At 40.0% G+C, this 27,707-nt stretch overlaps 1 protein-coding gene across 1 annotated transcript in view; it reads left to right on the forward strand.

Moving 5' to 3' along the window:
* Positions 1–18,648: 18,648 nt before the first annotated feature.
* Positions 18,649–27,707, forward strand: part of COL9A1 (collagen type IX alpha 1 chain) — a 71,757-nt gene continuing 62,698 nt past the window's right edge. The window contains exons 1-9 of the mRNA XM_058671763.1: positions 18,649–18,744; positions 20,205–20,279; positions 20,542–20,577; positions 20,667–20,729; positions 23,961–24,014; positions 24,260–24,295; positions 25,916–25,939; positions 26,259–26,312; positions 27,536–27,589. Coding sequence (XP_058527746.1) covers positions 18,667–18,744; positions 20,205–20,279; positions 20,542–20,577; positions 20,667–20,729; positions 23,961–24,014; positions 24,260–24,295; positions 25,916–25,939; positions 26,259–26,312; positions 27,536–27,589 — 474 coding nt within the window. The 5' untranslated portion in view covers positions 18,649–18,666. The remainder of the gene's footprint in view (positions 18,745–20,204; positions 20,280–20,541; positions 20,578–20,666; positions 20,730–23,960; positions 24,015–24,259; positions 24,296–25,915; positions 25,940–26,258; positions 26,313–27,535; positions 27,590–27,707) is intronic.

A 27,707-nucleotide genomic window follows, 5' to 3' on the forward strand; every position in this document is an offset into this window, starting at 1 on the left:
CATCTCAAAGAACTATCCAGAGAGTAGAGGGATCAACTACATTACAAGTTGCTTACAAGTTGGGAAATAATGTAGATTTCAGGATTCCAACCAGGTAATCTATGAAAAATATTTAACCATCTGCTTCAAAAGCCTTTTTCAAATGGGCAACTATCTGGGGTCAGGAAATTTTCTCATGCTCAGTGTTTTTTGGATTGTGATTTTTAAAAATGGAGGAATGTATTCATTTACCTAGCTTCAGAGCCTGAATGCTGTTCTTTATGTTTTCGGCATGTAATTTACTTTCCATTTGAGGTTATAAGAAAACATGACTGAGACTATTACACATTGATTCAGGACATGTTCTTACTGCTTTGCTTTCACTTCTATAATTTGTCTGGTTTTGACTGAAAGGACCCTCTGTGAAAAGTGCCAGGGGTTAAGCATAAATTTAACTAGGAGCCCTGGAGTGGTTAGGAAACTCACAATGGTGCTGTTCAAGTGTTCTGGTGCTGAAACAGAAATACATATCCAGTGCTTGATTTCTGGCAGGCACCAAACAAAAGTAAAGCTAAGATAGTGATACCAGAAGCAAGGTTATCGATAATAACTTCTCACACATTTCACTGATATCCTTCTCTGAAACTAAGTCTTTCATTCCTTGATTTATAACCAGGATGTTTTAGTGTACTTGTAGGTGCTGAGTCACTGTAAATCAAACTTTGACAGTTTAGTATTTATATCAACTCTGTGTCTTATCTGCGTTATTATGGTCATTATATCATTTAAAAATTCAGCTTCCTATGGTATATGCATAAGAAATTTAGGATTGGCATAGAAGTTAAAGCAATAAAAATATAATGATTAATGAAATAATTCTAGAAGCAAAATATTTATCAAAATGATGAAGTTGCTCAAATTTGCAGAGTATGGCCACAGTCCAGATATAAATTTGTACTTTGAACATATTACACTTTTAGACTAGGCAATACACCGTATGAATTCTTTAAGCTTACTAATATTTATCTTACTACCACCATAACCTTGTGTTTTGGGAAAATTATTATTCTTATTTTATGCGGGAGGAAGCAGAGTCCCAAAGGTTTAATTTACTTACGTAAATCATAGGACTGGAACCTGATGGGTGCAATGAAACTTGGGCAGAATGGTCTCAGATCCTGGTTTTAACTGTTACTTGATATTGATTCTGGAAAATTACATTTTGAAAGACTGTGAGCATGAAAACAGCTATATTGACTTTTTTGCTTATTTTTTATGTGCAGAATTCTTTGTGGTTTTAGATAAACATAATGTTTTTGTTCTTTAATAAAATATTAGGCCTGACAACAGTATCCCAGGAGTGATCTACTTTTCTGTTTTTGAATGACAGTCAAGACTGTCATCAATAAGTTTAGACATTTGTTAGTTTGAGGCCTAATAGCCTCTCTTTTCTGTTCTGTAAATTCATGGACATATCATTAAGTATTTTGCATAGCAATAGCTGATCTCTCATATTCACTATCTCTTGGACTACCTGCTCCCACAAAGGTCAAAGCTCCTATTATCCTGTGAAGGTTTATTAAAACATGAGAAAAGGAAAAGGAAACTAGAAGAAAGAGAAAAAGACATAAAAAAGAAAAATGGAGGGAAGGGGCCTGGCGCAATAGCTTAGTGGCCAAATCCTTGCCTTGCATGTGCCAGGAATAAATATGGGTCGCTAGTTCATGTCCCAGTTGCTCCACCTCCCATCCAGCTCCTGCCTGTGGCCTGGGGAAGCAGTGGAGGAAGGCCAAAAACTTTGGGACCCTGCACCTGCAAGGCAGACCCAGAGGAAGTTCTTGGCTCCTGGCTCCTGTCTTCAGATTGGTTTAGCTCTGGCTTTTGTGGTCACTTGGGGTGTGAACCATTGGATAGAAGACCTTTTTCTCTGTATCTCCCTTTCTCTATAAATCTGCCTTTAAAAGATAAAATAATTAATAAAAATAAAATAAATCTTTAAAGTAAGAGACGGAGGGCATTTGACGTAACAATTAAGGTACTGGTTATCTGGAGTACCTGGATTTGATCTACAGCTCTTGCTCTAGACTCTAGATTATTGCTGATGCACACCTCAGGAAGCAGCAGGTAATGTTTCAAACAACTCCCTCACCCCCTCTCCTTCTTGCAAAAACTAGAGGAAGAGAGCGAGTGAGTAGAGCTGGAGGTGTGAGACATGGTGGTGTTGGGTGTTTTCCTTTCTGGTGCTCTCCACTTGTATGCAAACACTTCCTGCTACTTATGGATCCTTGCTTGTCAAAAGTCTGGCGGCAGGGAACTTAGGGACTGGAGTTGCTCTCAGGCCACACACTGAGTAGAAAATTATTTTAAAAAACCTCCTGTGCTAGAGAATACAGGCTCTGAGACAGTGAAAACTATTCTCAGGAACTATTCACAAGAAAGAAGATCATGGACTTTGAAATGAATGTGACAGTCACAATTCATCTTAATTTTTAGTACATTATTAATATTGACATGAGAAAAATAGAGTGTAGACTCAATATAGTTCATAGGCACAGTTTTAAGAATGTAATTTCCTTCCTCTCTTTCACTCCCTCTCACTTTCTTTCCAGTTTTCATTTTTAGAAAACATATTTTTTGGTAATACTATTTATCTTAGGCATGATGGCTTCACCTTCTTTGTATCTACTTACAACATGTAAACTTTTTCTTAAAATCTTTAGTTTTCTTTCTGTTGAATTCAAGAAGAAATATTTCTAATCCAAAGACTTTTTAAGCTTTTATTCAAACCCTGCAGCTCTACATTTAAGGTACTCTGTGCGGATTGTAGCATAGTGAAATAAGTCATTCACATTGCCAACCTTTTAAGTAAGCTTAGGAGTATATTTAATTTATCCATGTACAGATCGTAACAGCAAATCCAGAACCTCAAATGTTCAAAAACACCATAGGAATGCTTGTACTATAAATTGGACCCGTGAAAGTGTTAAGTGACTCTAGGAATATTTCACAGCATGTTTTGTGAACAGTAAAATGATTTATCCTTTTACACATTGGTAGGCTGTGGCTAACCTAATCTCAATGATGAATAATATTTTAATAGTAATTGCATATACACATTTCAGAAGTACTTTAAAAAGTTCAAGGAAAATGTAATTGCAAAGTTTCTCTTGATTTACAAGAAGTTTAAAACCATTTTTTTTTTTTTTTTAGAATATGCATTTCCGTGAACTTGTGCTGTACCTTTTCTGCTCACATGCCTGGATTTCAAAATTTTTTTGCACTAAGATGAATTTACCTTTTAGTCCCATTTCTGTGACTTTTTTGAAATAAGCATTTCTTCAGAAAGTCTATGGAAAATTTGTGTGCTCTGTGTGTGCAGATGCACACACATACAAATAAAATGTAGGAAGAGAAAGAGATTCTTGGTTTAACAATGCCTGTAAATAAGATAATCTTTGAGTTAATCCCACGTGCATCACTATCTTTCAGTATTTTTTTTTTTTAGATTTACTTGTTTTTATTGCAAAGGCAAATTTACAGCGAAGCAGAGACAAAGATTTTTCATTTGTTAGTTCTCGCCTCAAATAGCCTCAAGGGCCAGAGACGAGCTGATCCAAAGCCAGGAGATAGGAGCTTCTTCTGGGTCTCCCACGCGGGTGCAGGGTCCCAAGACTTTGGGCCATCATCTACTGCTTTCCCAGGCCATAATAAGCAGGGAGCTGGATGGGAAGTAGAGGATCCTGGATGCAAACTGGCACCCATACGAGATCCTCGTGTTTACAGAGGATTAGCCAATTGAGCCATCATACCAGGCCCCCTCTTTCAATTTTTATATTTGTAGTTCTTGGCATTACATAATTAAAATCGGAGGTAAATAGAGAAGTTCTATACCACCTTTAATGTATTTCCGAAGTTGAGTCAGCTGAATGAAGTGAAGTGAGAGAGAACCCTCAGTTACATCATGTATCTACACATAAGGGTGACCTAAACATGTTATTGGGACTTATGTAATAAAAACAAAATAGATTTCTTTTGAAGGGATTCTAATTTCAACAGTTTTGGTGAGTACATCTATATGCAAGTAACAGCAAAACTTTCTTTAAGGCTAGAAAAACAATTCTTGAAGGCAAAACAAATTATTCAATTTTTCTTTCAGAAAAACACATGCTCAAACACAATTATTGTGAACAAAGATTAAATTTGTTAAACTTGGATAATTTAAAATGATCTAAAGAATATCTATCCCCAATTCTAAATTTAAGTCACTTAAATGAGGTGTACAAACCTTGATGAGCTTTTACAGTTACAAAACAGGCAGTATATTGTCATTAGAAAACTTTAGTTTCTTTTCTAGATGTTTTGGTTAATAATTCTACAGAGATAAAATCAACGGAAATGTGATTAATCAACAGAAAAATAGAATTGATATCTAAAACATTTGCAATTATTTTGTAGACAGCTTGATTCTAGAAAATGGGCCAGTGACTTGCACATTTTTTTCTTTAGCTACAATTAATATTAAAAGTATCTGTTAAAACTTGCAACATATTTGACAGATATTAACTAACTGTAAACTTTGAAACTAAAAATGTATCACCAGCAACCATCTAAAAATGATAAAGAAATTCATCCAATACCATAAATACAAACCTGTCATTCTAGAACAGTGGCTAAAAGGCGAATCAATGATGAGAGTGCTGAGATGAAGTTTTACCTCTTTGTTACCCTTATAAAAACAACAAAGCAATGAAACTTACTGAGCTAACTGATCAAGTCTATTTAAAGTGTGAAAAAATATTTGCAGAAAAATGAGTTAAAACTTGGTATGTTATAAAGGTCCATAGCTAAAACCAAAGTAACGATAGAATATCTTAGCAAATTGAATAGTTAAACTCATTGCTAAGTATTCTTGAAACTAAGTTTTGTGGTGTGGAGAGTCTCGAGTCCCACAATATATAGATGGCAACAGCATTTATGCCAATACAATAATTTTGTATGTTATTCCTTTTTAGTTTATAACAAATTAGGTCAATATTACTTTAATTTAGATATTCTTGACTTTCTTTACTGTTCACCAGAAGAGGTTAAAGAAGATCATAATCTGGAAAAAATTGAGATGGAGTGTCCTGGTTTTTAGGGATCTCAAATTTAACTATTTGGCAAACACAACACTTGGCATTTAGTTTTCCTAGCCTCCTTGTTCAGGGGTTTTTCTTATGAATATAGGAGGATAAAGAATATAGCTTGCAAGCCTTTGGAAGGTGTTTACATTTAAAATGTCTTGATTTTTAAAGTTCAGTCTTCAGCATTTAGCAACTGTCAACAGAGGTTCAGCTCCAGGTGATGGCGTCCATACAGGCAGGAGATGTCTTGTGGACCCTCTGCACTGCCACTTAACAGAGGTAGCAATGATATAGCCTTACTTGGAAAGTTGAATAATTTAGATTAGAAAAGAACTGGTCACTTTGCATTGTTGCAATTTAGTGGCAGGCAAATGACTGCCATCTTAATATAACAACTTTCTGGGAAAGGCAAACATCTTTAATCTGAAGATTTTTCTAAATAGTCTGCACAGTGATGCATACTGACTGATTCTCAAAGTATTTATGGGGATCTGAGATATAATCATGGCATGGAATACTGTAGTAATTATGGAGTAAAAAGTAGCTTGTTATATTAAAATTAAAAAATGGTTTCATAAGCTGGTGGAATATATTTGGATTGCAAATAATCTCCTGTCTTCCTTGTGAAAGAAATATTGCCAAGACCTTTGCAAAAATGTATTTTTTGGCTGAGATAGGATTGCTGAACAGTAGCTCTTTGGGGAGCATAAATAGTAACATTGATGGAGTTATGTGTGGCCTTGGGGAACCTTCCTCAGCTAGGAAGGAGGAGTTTTAAAAATGTGTATTTTAAGATGGAGCATTAAAGTACACCAACGAACTGTGAAGGTTTGTGTGATTAGTCATGAAAGAACAAATGGTACATAGTTTTTCACACTGTAGCCTCTGTAGGTCTAGAATCTAAAATAACGTAAAAGGTAGAGGGAGGCGGAGATGGTAAGTAAATGTACATGAGTACAGAAAACAAGATTTCTGTTTACTATTTTCCTAAGGCATTTATATCCCAGCGGACTGCCTGAAGAATACTCCTTTCTAACTACTTTCCGGATGACTGGAAGCACACTTGAAAAGAACTGGAACATTTGGCAGATTCAAGATTCCTCAGGGAAGGAGCAAGTTGGTGTGAAGATTAATGGCCAAACAAAATCTGTTGCATTTTCTTATAAGGGACTCGATGGAAGCCTCCAAACAGCAGCTTTTTCAAAATTGCCCTCCTTGTTCGATTCCCAGTGGCACAAAGTCATGATTGGTGTGGAAAGCAGTAGTGCTACTCTCTTTGTTGACTGCATCAAGATTGAATCTTTACCTATTAAACCGAGGAGCCAAATCAATGTCGATGGCTTTGCTGTTCTGGGAAAACTTGCAGATAATCCCCAAGTTTCTGTTCCAGTAAGTATAAGACCACACATGTTGGCGCAAAACTAGATTCCTAAAATTCAAACATCTTTGATAACCATCTGAATGTCTTAAAGGACAGTTACTCGTTTTAAAAAATCTCACTTATTCAAAAGCTGCTCAGTTCCCACTTTAGACATGACATGTAGCAAATGGGATGTGAATGGGTCCTGGTTTCTGAGGAACATAAAGTACACTTGGAAGGTGTTTCATACCTTTACCCATACCTTGGGATGCTCCAAATCCCTTTGAGGGAAATGTACAAGGAAACCCATATTGATATAGAATGTATTTGTGTAACTAATCAGAATAGTCAAAGCAAGGTTGAGAGGTCGACACTATTACTGAATAATTCCATTTTTCTTGGAAGTAATGAGCTCTGACATGGAAAAATTCAAATTGGCAAAAGAGAAAGTGTATTCTAACTGAAGAAAAGGAAAAAGATGAAATAAATAAGTCATATTTAAAATTCTGAAAGTGGACTGGAGATGAATTCTTAGGTAAATGTTAGTGTGGGAGGGAGGGAGGAATACTAAGAGCAGAATGGTAATAGATGAGGTTAGGAAGCCATATGATAACTGATCAATAAGAATGAGACCTATGCAGGTAATGTAAGTTTATTTCTTATATAGTAAATCTTGCATGATTATTAGTAAAGGATGGCAAAGAAGGGACTTTACTATAAAGACCCATGGATATAAAGCTGAGGAATTCTATTTGACACAGTAATTTTCAACTTCCACTGTACGGTTCTCTCCCTTTGGCTTATTGCATTCTCCTGGAACACTTCTTTAAAAAAGAAATGTTTTTATAATATATGACAGGAATCATGCAGTAGGGTACAAATATTCTTTTGGGGCAGTTATAGAACTTGGTGCTCAATAAGTAAAGACACGCCAACTGTCTTCTCTCCTCTTTGTTTCTTTTCTCCCTTCCCTACCGGTATGATGTTGTTAAATTCTAGTCACAGAATCCATATCATGGAGTGTAGCAGAAGTGATACAATAATTTTGAATTGTTTCTGTGCTCTTCTCCAAAAGAAAAGTAATGGAATTGTTCAAACAATGTGTTTTCAAGGGAAGAATTATGATTAGTGTGAAGGGTACTGTGAAATTTCTATATTCTGTGATGGATAGGAAGCAATTTGTAACTGCCACATTATTTTTTGGCTTGTAGACTCTTGTGAAAGCATTTCTTCATGTAGTAAGTTGTCACGCCTCAAGTGGCTGGGTTTCAAAGCTGACAGGGCCACTGTTGTGCCATCTTGAAATTTGTGCAGCAAGATTTGCAGTGATGCTAGAGAAGGTTTTGGACAAAACTGAAATTCTGTAATATATGTCATTTTTGGTTCATGAGTGGGAAAAGGTTACATTTCCACAGTAATCAATATTGGTCAAATATTTTACAAATGTGTTCATTGACCTTAAGATATTTATAGTCTTCAAATTTCAAATTCTGGGTGCTGCTGGATGATCTGATTGCTAAAGTGTTAAACACAAGTCTTAATATTAATACATTATGTCATTTCTTACTAGTAATGCCATAGTTGATCTTAGGTTTTCTGTAAATCTAATTTCACATAACAATGGAGATAAGTTTGTAGCAATTACCTTTCTCCACCCTGTGTAGAAATGCACCTAGAATCTGGAGTTAGTTTTTTTTTTAAAGATTTATTTATTTTTATTACAAAGTCGGATATACAGAGAGGAGGAGAGACAGAGAGGAAGATCTTCCGTCCAACGATTCACTCCCCAAGTGAGCCGCAACAGCTGGTGCTACGCCGATCCGAAGCTGGGAACCTGGAATCTCTTCCAGGTCTCCCACACGGGTGCAGGTTCCCAAGGCTTTAGGCCGTCCTCAAATGCTTTCCCAGGCCACAAGCAGGGAGCTGGATGGGAAGTGGAGCTGTCAGGATTAGAACCGGCGCCCATACGGGATCCCAGGGCGTGCAAGGCGAGGACTTTAGCCACTAGGCCAAGTCACCGGGCCCATGGAGTTAGTTTTATTCTGATCCCCTAGGGATCTTTTCGAAGTTGAAAAACTATAGCCAATAATAATACATAAAATAAGTATTTAGATTTCTTCTTTCAGACAATTCTGACTGTTGTATAAAGACTCAGAAATATGTTTGAGCCTAAATCTATTGTTCCATAATATATGATGGTGATGGTTAGGACTATGATAATTAAATTAGATCAAGGTCACAGGCCAAAAGATCTCTGCTTATGTTCAAAGACTGAAGTGACCATGTCAGATTAAACTTCACTCCAAAATTCATTTATCAAAGTTTCTAATTTCAGACAAAGAAATAGGAAACCGTAAGAAAGGCTCATTTAGGTTTTGAAGAAATGATCTTAATACCTTTAATACATCAATTTAAAATGTTCAAAATTCTTCCCATTAGCTTACTTGCCTGTGCAACATTTTTATTAAATAGCAAGTACAGATAGGGCTATTTGCATTTCTCTGCTCTAGAGCTGATCATGGAGGATGTGCCTCATAAGAAACAGTGCTAGCTTGCTATTTGTAATTTACTGTACTATCCGCCATGACAACTAGCTTTCTCTAGGAAAAGGAAAATCAATTCCACTAGGGAATCTTTCATTATGTTCTTACTTTGGAAGGCATTTGGATTTGCATAAATTTGTCATGATCTGTTTTGCAACACAAACAATGCTATGAAAACAAGATTGTCCAGTGTCAGACAATGTCCTTAGACAGGAATGCTACCTAGTCTTTACCTTAGCAAACTGATTGGGTGCCTACATACTAGATATACAAAAGCAGACACATCGGACTTTGTTGTCTTCTGCCTGCTAAATACAGGTTTATGAGATAAATAAGCAGTGGAATATAACATGATAAAGAGTGTGACTGTGAAAACTGCTGAGTGTAATAGATGTACCTGGAAAGGCTCTTCAGATCAGGCTAAGGAGGTGTGAGTGTGGAGGTCAAGGATGTTTCCTGAGGAATGTGCTGTTGGAGAGTAATGCTGGATGAGTGCAAGTTGTCCAGGAAAAGACAGGGCCCAGTGACCAGGCACAGGGAATGTCTGTTGTGTATTGAGGGATCTTCAGAAAGTTAGGGAAAATCCCTGTTATTAGAAAACTGCAAATTAAATTTTTTCTTGCATTTAAATAAACTTACCTTTTACTTTCCATGAACTTGTTGAAGCACCTGCATTTCAATTCTTCTGTTTTCATGCTTTGTCTTTTCACACTGCTCTTCACTTTTCTCTTTTTAAATGATAATTTCTTTTGGGGGAAATAAAGGCTAGTTGATATGGAGAGAACGAATCCAGAAAGACAGAACTCCTTCTCAAATGCTCAAAATGAGCAGTGCTGAAGACAGGAGCCAGAAATTAGAACCTGGTTTTCAGTGTGGATGACAGGAAGCCAACCATTTGAGTCATCACCTGTTATTTCCGGGAGTCTTTATGGGGGAGAAGATGGAGCCAGGAATTGAACTAGAGCGATTTAATGTGTGTGTGTGGGTGAGTGAGTGAATGACATGGACCTCTTAACTGGTGTTTTGACAGTTAGGCTAATTGCCTGATCTGCTCTTCACTTTTGAAACTGAGTACTTATGTCTGCATAGTCCGGGTGTCTACCACTAATCCCCATGGTTTCATTTTGGTTTGATTGCTTATAGTCATGGACTTCTTATATATTTGCCTGAAATTTGAACATGTTGGTGATTACTAGAGGTCTTGATGAAGAGGCGTGACATGAGCATTCTAGGAAGTATGCAGATAGATTCAATTTTCTTAATTTGGGGACAGTAACTTTTCACTATTACTATGTAATGAACGTTAATGAAAAATAGTAGTGTGAAGTTCTGTGCAGGTGGGGTTATGCTGTACTTGGAATGCTTGCATCCTGTGTCTAAGTCCCAGAGTTCAAAACCTGGCTCCACTTTCGTTCTGGCTTTTTGCTAATGCATATGTAGCCTGGGAAGCAGCAGCTGGTATTTCTGGTACTTAGATTTCTGCCATCCATTTGGGAGACCAGGATTCGGTTTTTGGCTTCAGGTTTCTGCCTTGTTCAGCCTTGGCTCTTTTAAGCATTTGAAGAGTTAATCAGTGGATGGAACATCTCTCTCTCTCTGTGTCTATTCTGTCTCTACCTTATAGATAAAAAGTAAAAAATAGCATAAAAGATAGTACAAAGTATAAGGAACAGTATATTTTTCTATTTTTCTTCATGTATTCCTCCTACTCCTTCATGTCTTATGTTAATCGAATATTGTTTATACGGTTAACCTTTGCTTTGCTTTAGTAAATTAAGAACAAAAGTAACTTCTGATGGTATCATGAGGTGTCAAAAACTTTAGGAACCACAAGATAAAAAAAAATTAAAAATGGTCTTTGCTGGATCGCTAATGCTAGAACTCGCTTGCAACATGCTTGTCCATGCCTCTCCCCTGCCTATCCTGCCTTTTGTCCCTCTCCTTTTTCTAAATCTGAAAGTAAGCTAATTTCAGGAGATTTTCATAAGGTTTGTGATATAGCTGTTTATGTGACTACAACTCAAATACCTTCTCATCATTCATGGTTATTTAGTGGGCTCAGAGCACATTATATTCTTTCCCAATGTACTGCTGTAATACATTGTTAGTTTGATTTTAAAGCAATAAATCCCAAATTTCCTATTCTTCTTTGTGCTCATATTTTAGGAGGGGGCCATTTATCCCGCTGCAAAGCTCAGCTTCTTGGCAGAATACCATAAAATGTTGTTTTATGACAGATTCTTTATTGCTTGCTGTCAGCGTGATTGCCTGGGAGAGTTATTTGGAACAGCTCTATTAGAAAACAAAGTTAGCCTTTCTTCATCTTCAGGGATGTACACTAGCAGTTTGAGCTTATTTGAGGCAGGATAACATTTTATGTGGTTTTCCTGAACCTACGCATATGCCAAAACCAACCCAAAACAAACTTAGAGTCAATACTTGCAATCCCATACCTCAAGTATGCTACTCTGTTTATTTCCATGAGATTCACAGAAAATGTGACCACAGCTAAACTGTTCCCAGGAAAGCTAATTGTCCTTTACTCTAGCGAATTGAATCATCTGAGCCTCAAAGCAGTAAAACAATGAAAATTCCATGAATGATAAAATGGGGGGAAATTAACAGGTTGAGACATGTTATAGTAATATTATGTTTTTAGTGACTTAAAGAATGTATTTCTGTCATACATGATATCTAACATATTGTCCACTAATTTAAGCAAGTACACCTTTTACAAATTTTCACCTGAATGTAGTAAATGAATAAATATGTTATCTATATATCATAGTGAATAATTTTAAAAAGTTTCTTTATTTGAAAGGGTGACAAAGAGATTACAGATTACATAAATATCTTCCATCCACTGGTTCACTCCCCAAATGTCAGCAATGACTGGAGCCATGCCAGGTTGAAACTAGGAGCCTGGAGCTCAATCGGTCTCCTATGTGGGTGGCATGGACCCAACACTGGAGCCATCATTGTTGCTATTTGAGCCTGCAGTAACAAAACGAAAGTGAGGTCCAGGACTTGAAACCAGGCACTTTGTGTCCTGATAGGAGGCTTCATTGCTTGGCCAAACACCAACCCAAAGAGTTGGTATTTAAAACGGTGGAGACATTTTAAGTTCATGTGCCAATAAAGCCTACAGAAATGAGGAATAACTAGGTAAATGTATGATCTTCCAAGTGGTGATAAACTAAGGGAAAATGAGACAGAATTGTGTCTGGAAAGAGGGTCTTTTTCAGAAGAAAGCCTTGTAGCAGAGGCACAAAGCAGTTGAGAGGATTAGCGTGTGACTATCTGGGGAGGAGGATTCCAGTGAGGAGGAGCATACAGTGAAAAGGGGCTAGCAGGGTGTTGTGTGCTGTTTGAGGACTTTGTGGAAATTGGTGTGTCTGGAATGAGATGGAGAGAAGTAGATGATGAAACTGGATAGTTAACACGATGGAGATGGGGTGGGGAAATTGTGCTAATATTTCAGCTTGTTTTTTTTTTTATTTTTAAAAATCATTTATTTGGTAGGGAAGGAAGAGGAGATAGAGATTAGAGAGAGATCTTCCATCCGCTGATTCACTTCCCAGATGGACACAAAGGCTACAAGGGCTGGGCTAAGCCAACCCATAGTCATGAGTCGGGAGCTTCAACAGGTCATTTTTGTGGGTATCAGCAGCTGTTTCTTGACTTACCAGGATGAATAGAAATCACCCTTTTTAAGTGTACAGAGTGGGGTGGTATTGTGGCAAAGTGATCCTCTGCTTCCCATGGTGTTGACGTCCTGAATGGATGCTGGCTCATTTCTCAGCTGCTGCATTTCCTATCCAGCTCCCTGATAATGTGCTTGGAAAAGCAGCAGAATATGACACAAGTACTTGGACTCTTGTACACTTGTGGGAGACCCAATTAATGCTTTTGGCTTTGGCTGGCCTGGCCCTGGTGCTTGTAGCTGTTTATGGAGTGAACCAGTGGATGGAAGACCCCTCTCTCTCCTCTATTTTTCTCCAACTCTTCAAGTAAATCTTCAAAAAATATATAGAATTGCAGCTTAAATTTCTTAAGTGCGTAATTCAAGAGTAGAAATCATACTGTAGAATCAAATATGAATAAAACTGAGGTATCTTATACCACTCAGTTTTCCTTGAAGATAAATACGTTTTTAAGTTGAGAATGAATTTTGCTAGTATGTTTTATATTTTGCTTGGTGGAATAAACTGATTTCTCTAATTCTTACACATGAGAACCCTTTTGAAGCAAGGAAATATCTTTAATTTTCCTGGAGTATTTCCACTGGACTTCAGAAGATCTGATTGGATGGGGAGAACCCAAGCATCTATGTAACTGTGTCACATAATACAATGTAATTAATGAAGTTAAATAATAAATAATTAAAAAAAAAAGATCTGATTGGAGCAGGTGTTTTGGCCCAGAGGGATGGTCTCTGCTTGGCATGCCTGACTCCCATATCTAAATACCTGGGATAGAGTTGCAGCTCTGCATCTGTGCCAGCTTCTTTTGAATTTGCATCCTAGGAGGGAGCGCATGATGGTCCCTGCCACCCACATGGGAGACCCAGAAAGGAGTTCTTTGTTCCTGGCTTCAGCCTGGCCCAGCCCTGGTTATTGTGGGCCTGTGGGAATGAGCCTACGGATGGAGGATCTCTTCCTCTCTGTCTCTGGCAGTATTTCTGCATTTCAAATAGATGAATATATAAAACTTTAAAAAAATGCTAACTGGGCCTGGCGCAGTAGCTTAATAGCTAAAGTCCTTGCCCTACACGTTCCAGGATCCCATATGGGCACTGGTTTGTGTCCGGCATCCCTGCTTCCCATCCAGTTCCTTGCTTGCTGCCTTGGAATGCAGTCAAGGATGGCCCAAAGCCTTGGGACCCTCCACCCACTTGGGAAACCCGGAAGAGGCTCCTGGCTCCTGGCTTCTGGCTTCAGATTGGCTCAGCTCTGGCCATTGCGGCCACTTGGGGAATGAATCAGTGGACAGAAGATCTTGCTGTCTTAAAAAAATGCTAAATTAAGGGCTAAATTAAAATTTGTCACTCATACTGTCAACAAATACTCAAAGCGAAGCATTATTCTAGGTATAACAATGACAAACATGTGGAAATCAGAATTGTGGATAATACAAGGGAAGTGACTTTTATCAAGGCTGTGTGCCAATAATTCCTTCAAAATAATTAGTAAATTGGGAATTCATATTGCATGCCAAAAATTGGTTTTTGTATAGATGATCATCAGTGCGTAGCTGGTGTTTATGTGAATGCACAAATGTGTTCAGAAACTCATGGTCCACGAGGTCCTGTGAACAACCCAGCCTGTGTTCACACCTGAATTACACTTTATTCCTCCAATAGCATGTGCAGTAATTCCTGCTCTCCTCTTTAAGGAGCTGTTTCAGTTTACCCAAAGTGAATTGTAGTTTTGAGAAAGCAGCTTAATGAATTACCGCAATTTGCAATCAGTACTTCAGTGAAATATTTAAACAGAGGATGTAGATTTCCTAGTTTGTTGTATATTTAACTTTTTGGTGATTAAGGCATGCTATTTTTAAAAATCAAAATCTTATACCTTTCTAATCTGAGTTACCATTTCACACAGAGCTTAGTGAATAAAATGTGAGATTTTCTTTTTTATTATTATTGTTTATTATTTTTAATTCATTAATTACATTGTATTATGTGACACTGTTTCATAGGTACTTGGGTTCTCCCCACCCCTCCCCAAACCCTCTGGGCCTCCCCTACTGCTCGCCATGTGGCTGGAGCTGGGGGGAGGAGCCAGGAGGGGTGGGACTGGGGCCTAAGGACCTGAACCTCCGGCAGGCAGCCACCTTGTTGCCTGCCGGGGGCCTTGGAATGGCCACGCCTCAAGCCTGGGAACACACAGTGGCTACCACGTACACGTGGGGAGCTGCTCCCAGATTTGCCGGAACCTTGATGGCTACCCCTTTTCTGGGTGAGTCTCGGGGGTCTGTGTAGCGAGTCTGGGCCTCCCCACTGCTCGCCATGTGGCTGGAGCTGGGGGGAGGAGTCAGGAGGGGTGGGACTGGAACCATAGCTTTCTTATCCAATCCTCTGTTGATGGGCATTTTGGTTGCTTCCATGTTTTTGCAATTAGTGATTGTGCTGCTATGAACATAGGGGTGCATGTTGGTTTCTCATAAAACAATTGTTCTGGATATATTCCTAGGAGTGCTATTGCTGGATCATACGGTATGTTGATTTTGAGTTGTTTGAATATTCTCCATACTGATTTCCGTAGAGGCTGTACCAGCCTGCAGCCCCACCAGCAGTGGAGTAGGGTTCCCTTTTCCCCACAACCTCGCCAACAAGTGTTGTTGGTGCTTTTATTCATGTGGGCCAGTCTTACTGGCATTAGGTGGTACCTCATTGATGTTTTAATTTGGATTTCCCTTATTGCCAGGGAACTTGAGCATTTTTCATATGTTTATTTGCCATTTAGGTTTGTTCCTTTGTGAAGTGTTTGCCCATTTCCCGTGCCCATTTCTTGAGTGGCTTGTTTGTTTTGACATTTTGGTTGTTTTGTAGCTCTTTGTATATCCTGGAGATCAGCCCTCTATCACCTATGTCGTGTGCGAAGATCTTCTCCCATTCTGTGGGTTGCCTTTTTACTTTGTTGATTGTTTCTGTAGCTGTACAGAAGCTTCTTAGTTTGATGAGGTCCCAATTGTTTATTTTGGTCTCGATTTCTACTGCTTTTGGAGTCTTTTTTAGGAAGTGAGGGCCTACCCCTAAGTGTTGCAGTGTGTTTCCAACATTTTCTTCCAAAAGTTTGAAGGTTTCTGGATGCAGGTTTAGATCTGTTACCCATATTTGAGAGGAGTCTGACAACATTTTTATCCAGTCATTGAGCAGAAAAAGCCACAATTCTCTTTTCTGTGTGGTATTTCGTTTTACACATGGATATGTAACTGCATATTGGCATAGCTGTCAATTTTTAAAGGAATATTATGTTGGATATGATTTCTACAACAAGCATAAAATAAGGAAAGGTTTGAATTCTTATGAAAGTTTAGTTCTGAAGTTCTGTAAAAGATATAGGAAACAGGTTATACAGCTTTAATTTCTAAAGTTTTCTGTTCATCTTAAATACAAGCATTCAATCAGAAAATGTCTTGCTTACCATGTTTGGAAAATATGGTTTGTTGTGAAGGGAGTATATGTGCACAGGGAGGCTGAATTGGATAGTAGACGAAAAGCCTTATTTTAGTGTCCGGGAATTTGGGACTGCCAGTTCTCTCATTCGCTAGCTTTATGACCTGTGGCAAATCAGTACATTTTTGTCTCACTTTACCTATCTGGAAACTGCTCCAAATGCCAGCAAGTTAATTTAATTTCAGGGAAAGCTTGTCCTATTTTTCCTTTAAAATTTTTCACGGCAGTTTAGAACAAAACACAAAATCCCTTGTAAGTAAACAAAGCCACTAGATGAAAAAGTGTTTGGTTTGATTAAAAGTTATAACCTTAGCTGCAAGATAATGGTGTAGTTTGGGAATAGTTTTTTTCTGCAAGGTGTTAATTTATTACTGTTAATAATGGGTATAATCCTCACAAAATTTATGTCTAACTTTCCCTGTAAAATATGTCTTGATTGAGCTGCTCACTTTTTTACCCAACCTCACAAAAGTCATGAACGGTTGCCTTTTTCTATAGAGAAAGCAAGAGAAGTTGGAGTGAAACAAGAGTGACGGAGTATGCCGTGAGCTCCAGGACAGCTGTTCATGTGGGGGAGAGGTGCCTGTGCAGAAATGTGGACACTTAATGCTTGCCACCTCTTTATACAATGGAATGCTTCTTCTCGCCTGACTTTTCCTTCTTTTCTTGGTAGCTGGGGAGGGGAAGGATTTCATCTTGCAGTGTGTCCAGATTTAGTCTTCTATTTAGTCTTCTATTCTAAACTCAACTTTGGATGCCTCTGCTTCTACATGTTTTCTGTATATGTCTCAGTTCTCCCCCACACACCACGCGTGCGTGTGTGTGTGTGTGTGTATTACTGGGACAGTTCGCCAGACATGACTTAATGCGGTAAGAACTACTGACCAGGAAAATGGATCCAATTTGAAATGCCTACCAGGAAACCTCCCTGTCAAGAGGGGATGACAGATGCCACAGGCTTCCTGTGGAATACGGTGTTGTTTCCTTTTTTCCCTTGTCATCTGAGGCTCTTTTTAGATTGAGACTTGGCAATGTTTATTCTGTTTCTTTTCTGTTACCCTTCACCTCCATCCTCAACACTTGTTTAATAGATAAGAAGTTGTCAGGATACATTGGATTTAAAGTGCTTAGAAATTTGTATGTGTATGCAAAATTTAGATACTTCATTTTTCCCTCCAGAATCTTTTCCACCATTCCCTTCACTTTCAGTCCTTTCTCTTTCTATCTTAAGCTGTGGCCACTTTACTGAGTGTGTCTCCTTGAGGTTGTGAATTTTCTCCAGGACTCAATTTCCTTTCTTCTGGTTTTCCTGGTTGTTATCTCTTTGGCTCCCTCTGTCTCTAAGCTCTTATCCAAAAATCTGAGAACATGTATTTCTTGTGGAGCTCAATAGGTCTGAGTTCCAATCTGGACTCTAACACTTGCCTGTGACTTGCAGAGTCCGTTTTTCTTTCCCAGCCTCATTTTAATGGAGTCTACCACTTGAGTTAGTGATGAGAACAGAGAGGCAATCAGGGCTGGTGATCTGATCCCCAGTGAGGGCTGCCATGGTAAAACTGGAGTAAATTAAAATGAAGACAAACACATCTCATGATGGGAGAGCGTTAGGAAGGACCTCAGTATGTCTCAGAGCGTTTGTGTTTAAGGGAAAGCAAGAACTTAACAGGTTGCGGTTAGCTTCCCCATCACTGAAAGACTACAGATCTGTTTTTCTTAAACTACCTACTCTGTCCCCCACAGCAACTGTAATTGACTGCTGCCTCTTTTCAGTTTGAACTTCAGTGGATGCTGATCCATTGCGACCCCCTGCGGCCTGGGAGGGAAACGTGCCATGAACTGCCTGTAATAACGGTGAGACCCTGAGCACCTGCAGAGGCCACTTTTACCCAGCTCTCAGGTTTAGCCATCCCTCCCTCCTCACCTTTGTTGAAAGAATCCCTACTTCGTACCCTGATCAAACAAGTTCAGGTCCTGCTCAAAGCAAGTTAAAAACCTGGCCTAGTGTCTGGCTCTCCCTTTGGTGGCTTAGGACACCCCTCTCCATCTACAAACACTGTGTGCTTACTCTCCATGGGGGGCACAGACCCTTTGGGAGGCACCTGGGTCAGCCCTGGGCTGTGCTGGAGCCTGAGCCTTGGAGGCAGAGAGCTGTGCCCTCAGGTCCCGCTGTGCGGCTGTAGGGAAAGGGTTAAGGGGGACTGTTGTCATTTATCGGTCCTCCCGACCTTCCAGCTCTCCTCCAATCCCCAGGCCCCTTCCAGGGCCATTCATAAGAGGCTGGAATCTATGCCTACCGCCTACCGACCTGCCTGAACAGCTTTACAACTGCTGCTACTACTGCTCCCAGAGTGGGTGGGTCGGGGGAGTGCATTTCTCCCCCTCATAGCAAAGTGCCACTGATGCGAGTGGCAGATCCTGGATCGCTAAGCCAGCTGCAGGTTGCAGAGCTCGGTGGGGGAACAGCAGAGGGCTGTGAACATGGCCTGGGCAGCAGGCCGCCTTGGTGCCCTCGGGCTGCAGCTGCTGCTCTCAGGGCTCTGCCTGTGCCTGGCTCAAGTAAGTTGTGTGCAAGTTTGGGCACGGGTGAAGTGTGGGAGGCGGGAAGTGCCTTTGCCCCCTCTCCTCATTCTTCCTTCTCCAGCGTAGCCAGACCACTAAGAAGGTAAGCTGGGGTGCAGGTGGTGAAAAATGTTTGTGTTGTTTGAGTTGTTGTGTTGTTTCAAAGCCTAGTGGGGGATTCTGTAGCTGGGGGTGCCTTGAGGGAGGCGCAGAGCATCCTCAGGGCTCTTGGACCTGGATTCCCTTCCATTTGGAGCACCTTTGAGGGCCCTCTGGCCCCAAGTAGCCTTCCTCCTTTTTCCCTGAGGGCTGGGGAACCTCAATACTATGCTATACCTGACTCTGTTGCCTATAGGGTCAGGCAGCTATGGTAACAGGTAACTGAACATCAGGTTTTCCATTTTTGCTCTTTCTCATCCTACCCTGGGCAGTCAGGAACAAGCTTTGCTGGTGCAGATGGAAATGAGGCAAGCACCCGTTGTGGTTCCTCCAGCCCACAGCGTGTCTCTGAGTCCTGCAAGTGGGGCAGTGGCTCCAGGACTGGCCCTGGGCGACCCTAGTACCCATTGCCAACTCTGCTGCTTCTTGGAGGCTCTGGCATCTCTCCCTTCCCTCGTGCACTGGCCTAGAGCCCCAGGAGAGGGCAGACAAGCCCAGCAGAGGAGGAGGTTTGAGGTTTCCCTTACAAAGACCCCATTGTAACCTGTCTGGTCACTGGAGTTGAGAAAAACAAAGTTTTCTTTGATGAAAGAGGCTTTCTTCTTTTTTAAATTCAGAAGCAGGAAAAAAAAGCCCCTTATTCCTCGAGCAACCCGTTCATCCTGTGACAGACACCAGCTCCCTCTAGCACTATCAAAACGCACCTGCTTGCCAGCTATAAAAGGAGTCACACCTTAGCGTCAGTCTGAAATCTGGAGGTGTTTGGGAGTGAGTGAAGTGAGGTGCAAAGCTCTTGTTGCAAGAAAATGTTTCTGCAGGCACAGCTGAAAGGAGCCCAGACTCTGAGTTTTGGGGCTCAAAGGCTCCAAGGCTTCCCCGTGTTGACCACAGACCCGCCCCCCCCATACCCTCCCCATCCTGTTGGATGAGTGACTAAGCCCTGCACCTGCTGGGCTGTCTCCCTCTTGGCTGCTGTATCCTGTCCCAAACCCTTACCAACAATTACTAATTACATGGGGGGAAGTGAGGGACCCCTATTTTCATTTCAGAATCCCTTCCCAGGCTCTTGCTTCGCTACCATGCGCCCCCTTGGGTTGAGGCACTGAGGTAGAGGTGAGACAGAAATGGGCTCTTTCTGCCTCTAACTGCACAGTTTACCTGACTGGAAAGAACGGCAGAATCCGAGCATACCTTTCCTTTCTTTTCATATTGGATTTTTCAAGCCTGGCCTTCGCAGGGAGGTACCCCATTCCCCGGTGGTACCCCTACTAATCCTTGTGTTGTGTTGTTGTTGACAGAGGGGTCCTCCTGGCCAGCCGGGGCCACCCGGGCCTCCGGGACCCCCTGGAGTTCCAGGCATTGACGGCATCGATGTAAGTTTCTGTCCCCAGTCTAGTCCTGTAGGAGGCTTTGGCTGTGGCTTTCCCACAGCTTAAAAGGGTGCCAAGTGCCCCCACCTTTACTGACCCACCTTCCTGCCTGGGTGAGAGTGGGGTTGGATCCCAGGAGCCAGGAGATTTTCTGAGAGGGGAGGTGGTCCTGTCCCGGTCCTACCTGCCATTTGCCTGCTTTCACACATGTGGGGTTGTCTCAGTTCTTCTTTCCTGCCACGTTCACTTCTTCTTCTATCTCCAGGGTGACCGAGGTCCAAAGGGTCCCCCAGGTCCTCCGGTAAGTTGATCTATGTAGTGGTCCCACCTTTTTTTCCCCTTTCAATGTTCCAACAGTCTTAACTTGGCACCTTTTCTCTCCCTGTTCAGGGTCCTATAGGAGAACCGGGGAAACCAGGAGCTCCAGGCAAGCCTGGCACACCAGGAGCTGATGTGAGTAGGATGCCAGGCCGGTGGTGTGTGATGCGCTATTAGGCATCTCTGTGTGTGTGTGTTTGTGAGAGAGAGAGAGGAAGAAAGAGTGTGTGGGGGGGAGGGGTAGAAACAGACAAAATGTAAGACAGGTGGAGACAGATGGATGTAGATGGACTGACATACATAGTGGAAAAGTAGCAGACACAGGTACACGGAATGACAGAGACCCAGGGGGCCAAACTAGCAGGAGACAGATGCAACGGTAAGGGAAGCAAGTACTGTGGCCCTGCTCTGAGTCTGGCCTTCATGCCACGCTACCTGACTGGGTATGGATCTGGCAGCTTCTGCAAAGGAACCTGGGAAGCTGGATATGCCTTTTGACTCCTACGGACACTACTGGCATTTCCTTAAAACCCTGAGGTGCTGGTTGTTGTCTGAGCAGTTGCCTCCCCGCTGCCTCAGCCTGGACGAGGTCACAGCAGCCGGCTGGGGCTGGTAGCAGATGGTCTTCACACTGCAATGTCACTGGCTCTCCCAGAATTAATTAATTCAGAAGCAGGGGCTGAAGGCAGGGCAAGGGACAGGGCAACTCACAGAGCCCATAGAATATGAAAAAGATGTACTTTAGGTGGAGGTAAGGGGTGCACTCAGTGAGGGGTATCCCTGCATGAGGCAGGGATAGGAAAATGGTCAGGATGCATCAAAGACAAAGTTCAAAATAAATTTTACCTCTTTCTGAAGTGTTTGTCTGGCTGACATCGCTGACAACAAAGGAGCTGACCAGGGCTACTTGAAGACTAGCAACTTTTCCATCTTAGTTCCTAGTTTGAACTGTGTGTGTCAAGTTGACAGTTCCTGTAGCCCTCGGGGACTTTTCTTGGATAATACAAACTGAAAATCAAACTGATGTCTGGACAGAAGAAATGAAATGATATCTGTTGGTTGGCAAGCTCCTCTTCAAAGCATCTCAGTACTTGAAATTGTTGTACTATGAAAAATATCTAAAAGAGTAGCCGAACACAAGTTAAATTCATTTCTGTATTCCCTGGGAACTTCTGAATACATTAAACTTTTAAAAATATTTTGCTAACTGAAGAATTTAACCAGTCATCTGAAGTCTTGCTTTGCTATTAAACTGCAGTATAATTACAGGGAGCTAGATTTGCCTGTTTTCCAGATTAAAAGTGCTTCTGCAGTTTGCCGAACAAATTCTTTACCATTATGTTAGAAGGACAATTGCTGCTCTGAAATTTCCCCACTTTAACAAAATTTTGGATTAACAAAACACTTTGAAATACTTAAGAGTAAAATATAAAAAGAGTTCAAAGCCAGATTTCAAATATAGCAAATTATGGCAAAGTAAGGTTTTTTTTTTTTTTCTTAGATCAATCAACTTTGATACCAGTAGGTCAAGGAAGAACTGGTGAGAGCTTTGAGTGACTCTTTTGGGACAGAGAAGGAACACAAAGAAAAAGAAAGAAATCATGACATGCCAGTATTTTAAACATTTCCTAGATATAGAAGAAAATTGTTTGCATTTATATAGTGCCTTCTGTTCAAACACTGTCCCATTAATACCTGTAGACGCATAATGATCTATTGCTTTCTGTTGGTAAGGAAACAGAATAATTATGAAGATAATTTATTTCCTCGGGGACAGAGAAGTATTTAGGGGTTAAGATCCCCCCCAAACCTGCAATTTCTTGGTTTTTCTTTTAAATTCCTCAGGCCTGCCTCAAGGAGATGTGACCTGAGGTCCTTAGTTGATGCAGAGCTGGGGATGAGAGAGAGAAAAAGCGATAATGAATTTTTAAATTCTTAAGTTGCCAACATAGAAGAATGATAAGGAGAATCAAACGGATAATAAAAATCATTTATACTTGATAGTTTGGCGTTACTTACAAACATTGGTATGTTTTATATCCACCGACTTTTGGAGAGACTCTAGAATTAGTTTAGTTACTCCACTCTTAGATTGATGTGACATTAAAAAAACTTTGTAAATTGTGAATGAACGGCTTTGAAGCACAGGGACTAGATCAGGGTTTTCTGTTTGTTTCTGGCCGCTGGGGAGCTAAGTCAGAGGGAGAACACTACAGCCCTTCCCAAGTGAGTCTGAATGCAGAAATAGGAGCTCTGCCTTCCCTTCCTTGTTTCACATGCAAGTTAATATTTAACAATAGCAACAAAATGGCTAATTGAGTGATTCTTGAAAGGCTCTGAAAGAAACAGTTTGAAGTTTATTATCCTGTGTTGAGTCAATATTTAGCAGAAAAGGTAAAAGAATCATTGTGGCTCTGCTTTTCCAAGAATGCTTTGACTTTTATCAGATGAGCTGTTGGAATGCTGGCAGGAAATCATCGCTGAGGATGAATACTCCTTGCCAAGCTGTAGCACGAAGTTCACAGTCAGCTTCAATATTACCCAGCACAGAACTGTGCCTGCATAATGATGTATTTGAAAGCAGTTGTCTGCCACTGCTATTGTTCTTTGTCATCTTTTTAAAATTTAGTATTTTATGGCAAATTAGATTTTGGAAGTTATATAGTTGGATGTGATGTAGACATATCTAGATACATGTATATTTATATACAGACTCATATTTCAGATGTCTTCTGAAATTGAATTTTTCTTTTCCATTATGGACACATGTGATTAGAGGTGTTGGAATTTGATTAGAACCCTGCACCCAGAGGATAGCTGTGGTATTATCATCAATTGTATCAATAGAGATATTTTTAGAGGTCTTATTATGACATGCTAGGAAAGATGTAAACCAATATCTTACTCTTTTTTAAAAAAATTTATTTGCAAGTCAGAAAGTGCGCGCGAGTGAGCATGAGCTTCAACTTGCTGGTTTTTTCCCCAGATGGCTGCAATGGCCAGGACTGGGACACGCTGAAGGGACTTCAGGGGCAGGGACTTGTTCCAGGTGTGTGCAAGGGCCTAAGTACTTGGGCCATCATCTGCAGCTTTCCCGGGTCATTAGCAGGGAGTTGTATTAGAAGTAGAACCGCTGGGATATGCACCAGTGCCTATATGGGATGCTGGTGGTGCAGTGACACAAAACATCATAGTAAGTCATGCATTTAACAGGAAGTTAGCAACATAAAATTTATTAACAGACAACAACTAGCAAACAGAGCTTATTAAGTAAGATGGAACCACCCTGCAGTTAATTAACAAATAAAATTTCCACCTAGCTGTTGGTGTAAATATCTTAATTCTAATATTATCTTATTTTTTCAGGGATTAACAGGACCTGATGGATCCCCTGGCTCTGTTGGACCAAGGGGACAAAAAGTAAGTTCGCTACCTGGTATTAGTGTCTGATACGAATCAAATGCTAAAGTGCAGTTGCGTTCTTGTAGTTGCAAATCAGCTGGCAAGTTAAGTTGTAAAGAAGCTGAAGGAACTAGTTCAACTAAAATTGTGTTTGAAAGCTATAAGATGGAGTATTTTAATGATGTCAGTATTTGTGTAGTTTGAGGATTTCCAGTTTTTATGCCACTTGAAGCTCAGTACAATGAAGTTGCGTTTGTTTTTAGGGAGAACCTGGTGTGCCTGGATCTCGCGGATTTCCAGTAAGTATTTGGATAACAGAAGAATTGAAAATGTCCTGTTTTTTGCCGTTGTGCATTGTTTTAAGTGCAATTTTTTATATAGTATACATGATAAATCTGTATGATTTATGATTTATCTGAGAAACATCACTGCTGTGAGTAGAAACATTTTACAGAAACTTTTGGATGTACAATATAAACTACTTATGTCTGTCTGTAGGTGTATTTCTCAATAGGACTCTTCCCCCAGTCACTGATAGAAAGCATCTCTTGCCCAAAGCAGAAATCCAAGTGTTTAGTATGCAGCTCATTCATCACACCAGTTTCTTCACAGCTGGTTTTCTCTTGAGTGAAATGTTGAGTGATATTGTCACCTACCTGACTCCCTGCTATTCTGAGATTGCACAACCCAGAAGACTGGTGTTTCTCGTGCGTATGAGAGGACTGTGTCTCAGGAAGCTTTTCTATTTTGTTCTTCATCTTTTGATCTTGTCATTTATCTGTGTTTTTCCATTTTTATTTATTTGTACTGTTATCTTTTCCATAATTCAGCATCTTTTGACTTCTCCAGTTAAGCTTGTTTTCAGGGGTGAATGGACTTGCTGTTCTATTTTCAACTCAGAAATCAAAATCTTATAAAGTTGTGTTTTAAAATATTTAGGGAAATTGTCCAAGCATCTAGGTCTCTCATAATGAAATAACTTACTGATTACTTTGGTATTGTCAAGCACAACACCTGTTTCCCAAATTAATCTGTATTAAAATGTTCAAATAGGAGACTTTTTTTTCTACAAATGCCTTGAAAAAACCTCATTATTAAAACATACACAGCCTGTGTGAAGTTCTTGTTTGTTTGGATGCCTCAAGAACTAGATATAAAAGTATTATGAAAGAGTATGCATTATTCCTTTGGGATATTTTGGATAGGTTTATTTTGGAAAAAAGTCTGGAGTAAAAGCAAGTATTATGTCATAGACAGCTATGAATAAATGTAATTTCAGGTAATTAAAAATTGGAGTTGAAAAGCAAAGATAATATGGATTCTTGGTAGTTTTAAGTTCAGCATAGTTATGTGAGGTTATTACATATTCAGACCTGAGCTAGGAATTAGGGCTCAGAAACTGAATAAGATGGATTTCAGTCCTTGATTATATGCATTTTGGTGTTTGAGGAGTTATGAAGTGTAAAGGAGAAGGAGGCAGAAAGAGTAGCTTCAGAATTCAGTGCATTCATTTAGAATCACATTGTGGGCTTGGGTTTCAGGAGTAACGGCATTTTGTTTTCAAAGCCTCTTGTATTGAGTATCTGGAAATATAGGAATATCTATTGTAAATTATGTTGATGATTTCATATAAAATATCTCAGATGTGTAAGATCTTTGAATTGGCTACTTGTGCTGCACCTTTTTGTGAGTAATGGTAAATTCTGACGTTAAGCATGGGTGTTCTGTTTTTTATAAAAATGAAGTGTGGAAAAATATTTCTAGTTAGCACAGAGATCAAAGGAACATTTTAGGAGCAGACACAAATTACTTTTTCCTTTTGAAATATCTTTAGAATAAATATATTTATTAAGTGATAGAATTTGTGGTTTATATGGTATAAGCCACATGCTATAAACATTTTCATTTTAATCTTTTAGGGCCGTGGTATTCCTGGACCCCCGGTAAGTCTGGTCCATTTCGCAAATGTTGACATCATTCTCCAGCTAACATTTTGTCCTGTGATGTATGTTATTCCCTGCCTTAAATGGCTACAATCTTACATGGCTACAATGATACCAGTATTCTGTTAAACAGAATAATTTTTAACCAAAAAAGCCTTGTTTTAGTTCAAGTAATTAAAGTTTGATCAAATGAGTTATCTCATTGGGAAAGAAAACCAGCACAGATACACATTTCTAAGTCTCACATTGATCATATTGGTATCACTCATGATGCGTTATAAAAATGTTCATAATGACAATGCTGTTTTGTTGACTGCAGGGTCCTCCTGGGACAGCAGGACTCCCTGGAGAACTTGGCCGAGTAGGACCTGTTGTGAGTACCCCAGTGCATTTTGATCAACATTTGCGAGTTTCAGAGAAAATTTTATTAAGGTATACAAATGATGTGATGTCTTTTTTCTGAAAATGCAAAAGCAGCAGATGACCTTTATTCTGTAATATTGATGTGAGGATGATGATATATCTCAGACTGATATTTGATTCTTCCCACTCCAAAATTTTCAGCTCCAGTCTCTTTCCAGCTTTTAGGTTAAGTGTCACGAAATGGCAGATAGCCTCCACTTTGCAGACTGTGAGCTAGGATTGGGGTCCAGTGGCTTTTGCATTGGACTCCCTGTAAGAATTAAAAAAGATTAGCCTAGAATTATTACCATGTATGTTGCTGTTATCATTAAATTATAATCAAACAGAACCTGGACAATGAAGAGCTGAACTTTGTAAATTTCTCGAACAGCGCTCCATGTTGATTATCCAGAAAATATTTCAAAAATACTGTTGAAGGAGTCAGATCCTGTGAAGCCAGGCAGCTGTAAACTAATAAAGGAAAAGCCACATATTATTTACCTTCTTGCTTCTCCACATGTACTTCCTGTTTGCAAATCTATTAACTAAAAATGCCTGCATAATTGTAAGATTAAAATAATTGTCAGATGTTTTTGACTTCTGATGGTAGAACCTGAAGAAGTAAAACATTCCAAGAATAAACACCAGATGTGAAGAATAATTGGGACCCATTTTCATCTGAATGATTTACATCAATTTAGCCAGGTTGAATTTTGAGGCGTTATGTGCAAGTGCCTGATGGACCAAGTGACAGATTGTTGGTGAACAGCCCCAGCCAGGGAAAAGTTTTCCATTTCACAGCCTCACCCACTGGAGCCCTCTTCCTCTCATGAGCTGGATGGCACCAGCAATATTGGCAACTGTGGTTCCTTTGCAAATTAACTATATAAATACCTCATTGCCAGCTTGTTTTCCAAGGTGATCAAATGAGCATCATCTCCATAGGAATTTGCTTTCTCTTCCTGTCCCCCTCTGCCTGTTATATTACCTGGGTGAGATTAGAATTCCTTTATTATTTTTGATTTTGTATAACTCATTGGATTATGGGCTGCCCATTGATTTGGGTGGCAAATCAATGCATGGCTGAACTGCTACAAAGTTTTGGGGAATGGCCTTCTTTTGCTCCTGGCTGGCTTTTTGTGCTGTGTTTTAACACATGGATAACCACTCTATCACCACTTCCTTACAATGCAGGGTGATCCTGGGAGAAGAGGACCACCTGGCCCCCCTGGACCTCCAGGACCCAGTGTAAGTTATAGGCAGCTTGATTTTTTTCTTTGCATTTCAGAGTAAGGACTGAAAAACAATCTAAGAATAAAAAATGGAAGTGCTTATTCATTGAGTCATTGTTCTGATCTTCCAAAAT

Source organism: Ochotona princeps, chromosome 1, assembly GCF_030435755.1.
Source record: "Ochotona princeps isolate mOchPri1 chromosome 1, mOchPri1.hap1, whole genome shotgun sequence".
In the NCBI taxonomy this organism is placed as follows: domain Eukaryota; kingdom Metazoa; phylum Chordata; class Mammalia; order Lagomorpha; family Ochotonidae; genus Ochotona; species Ochotona princeps.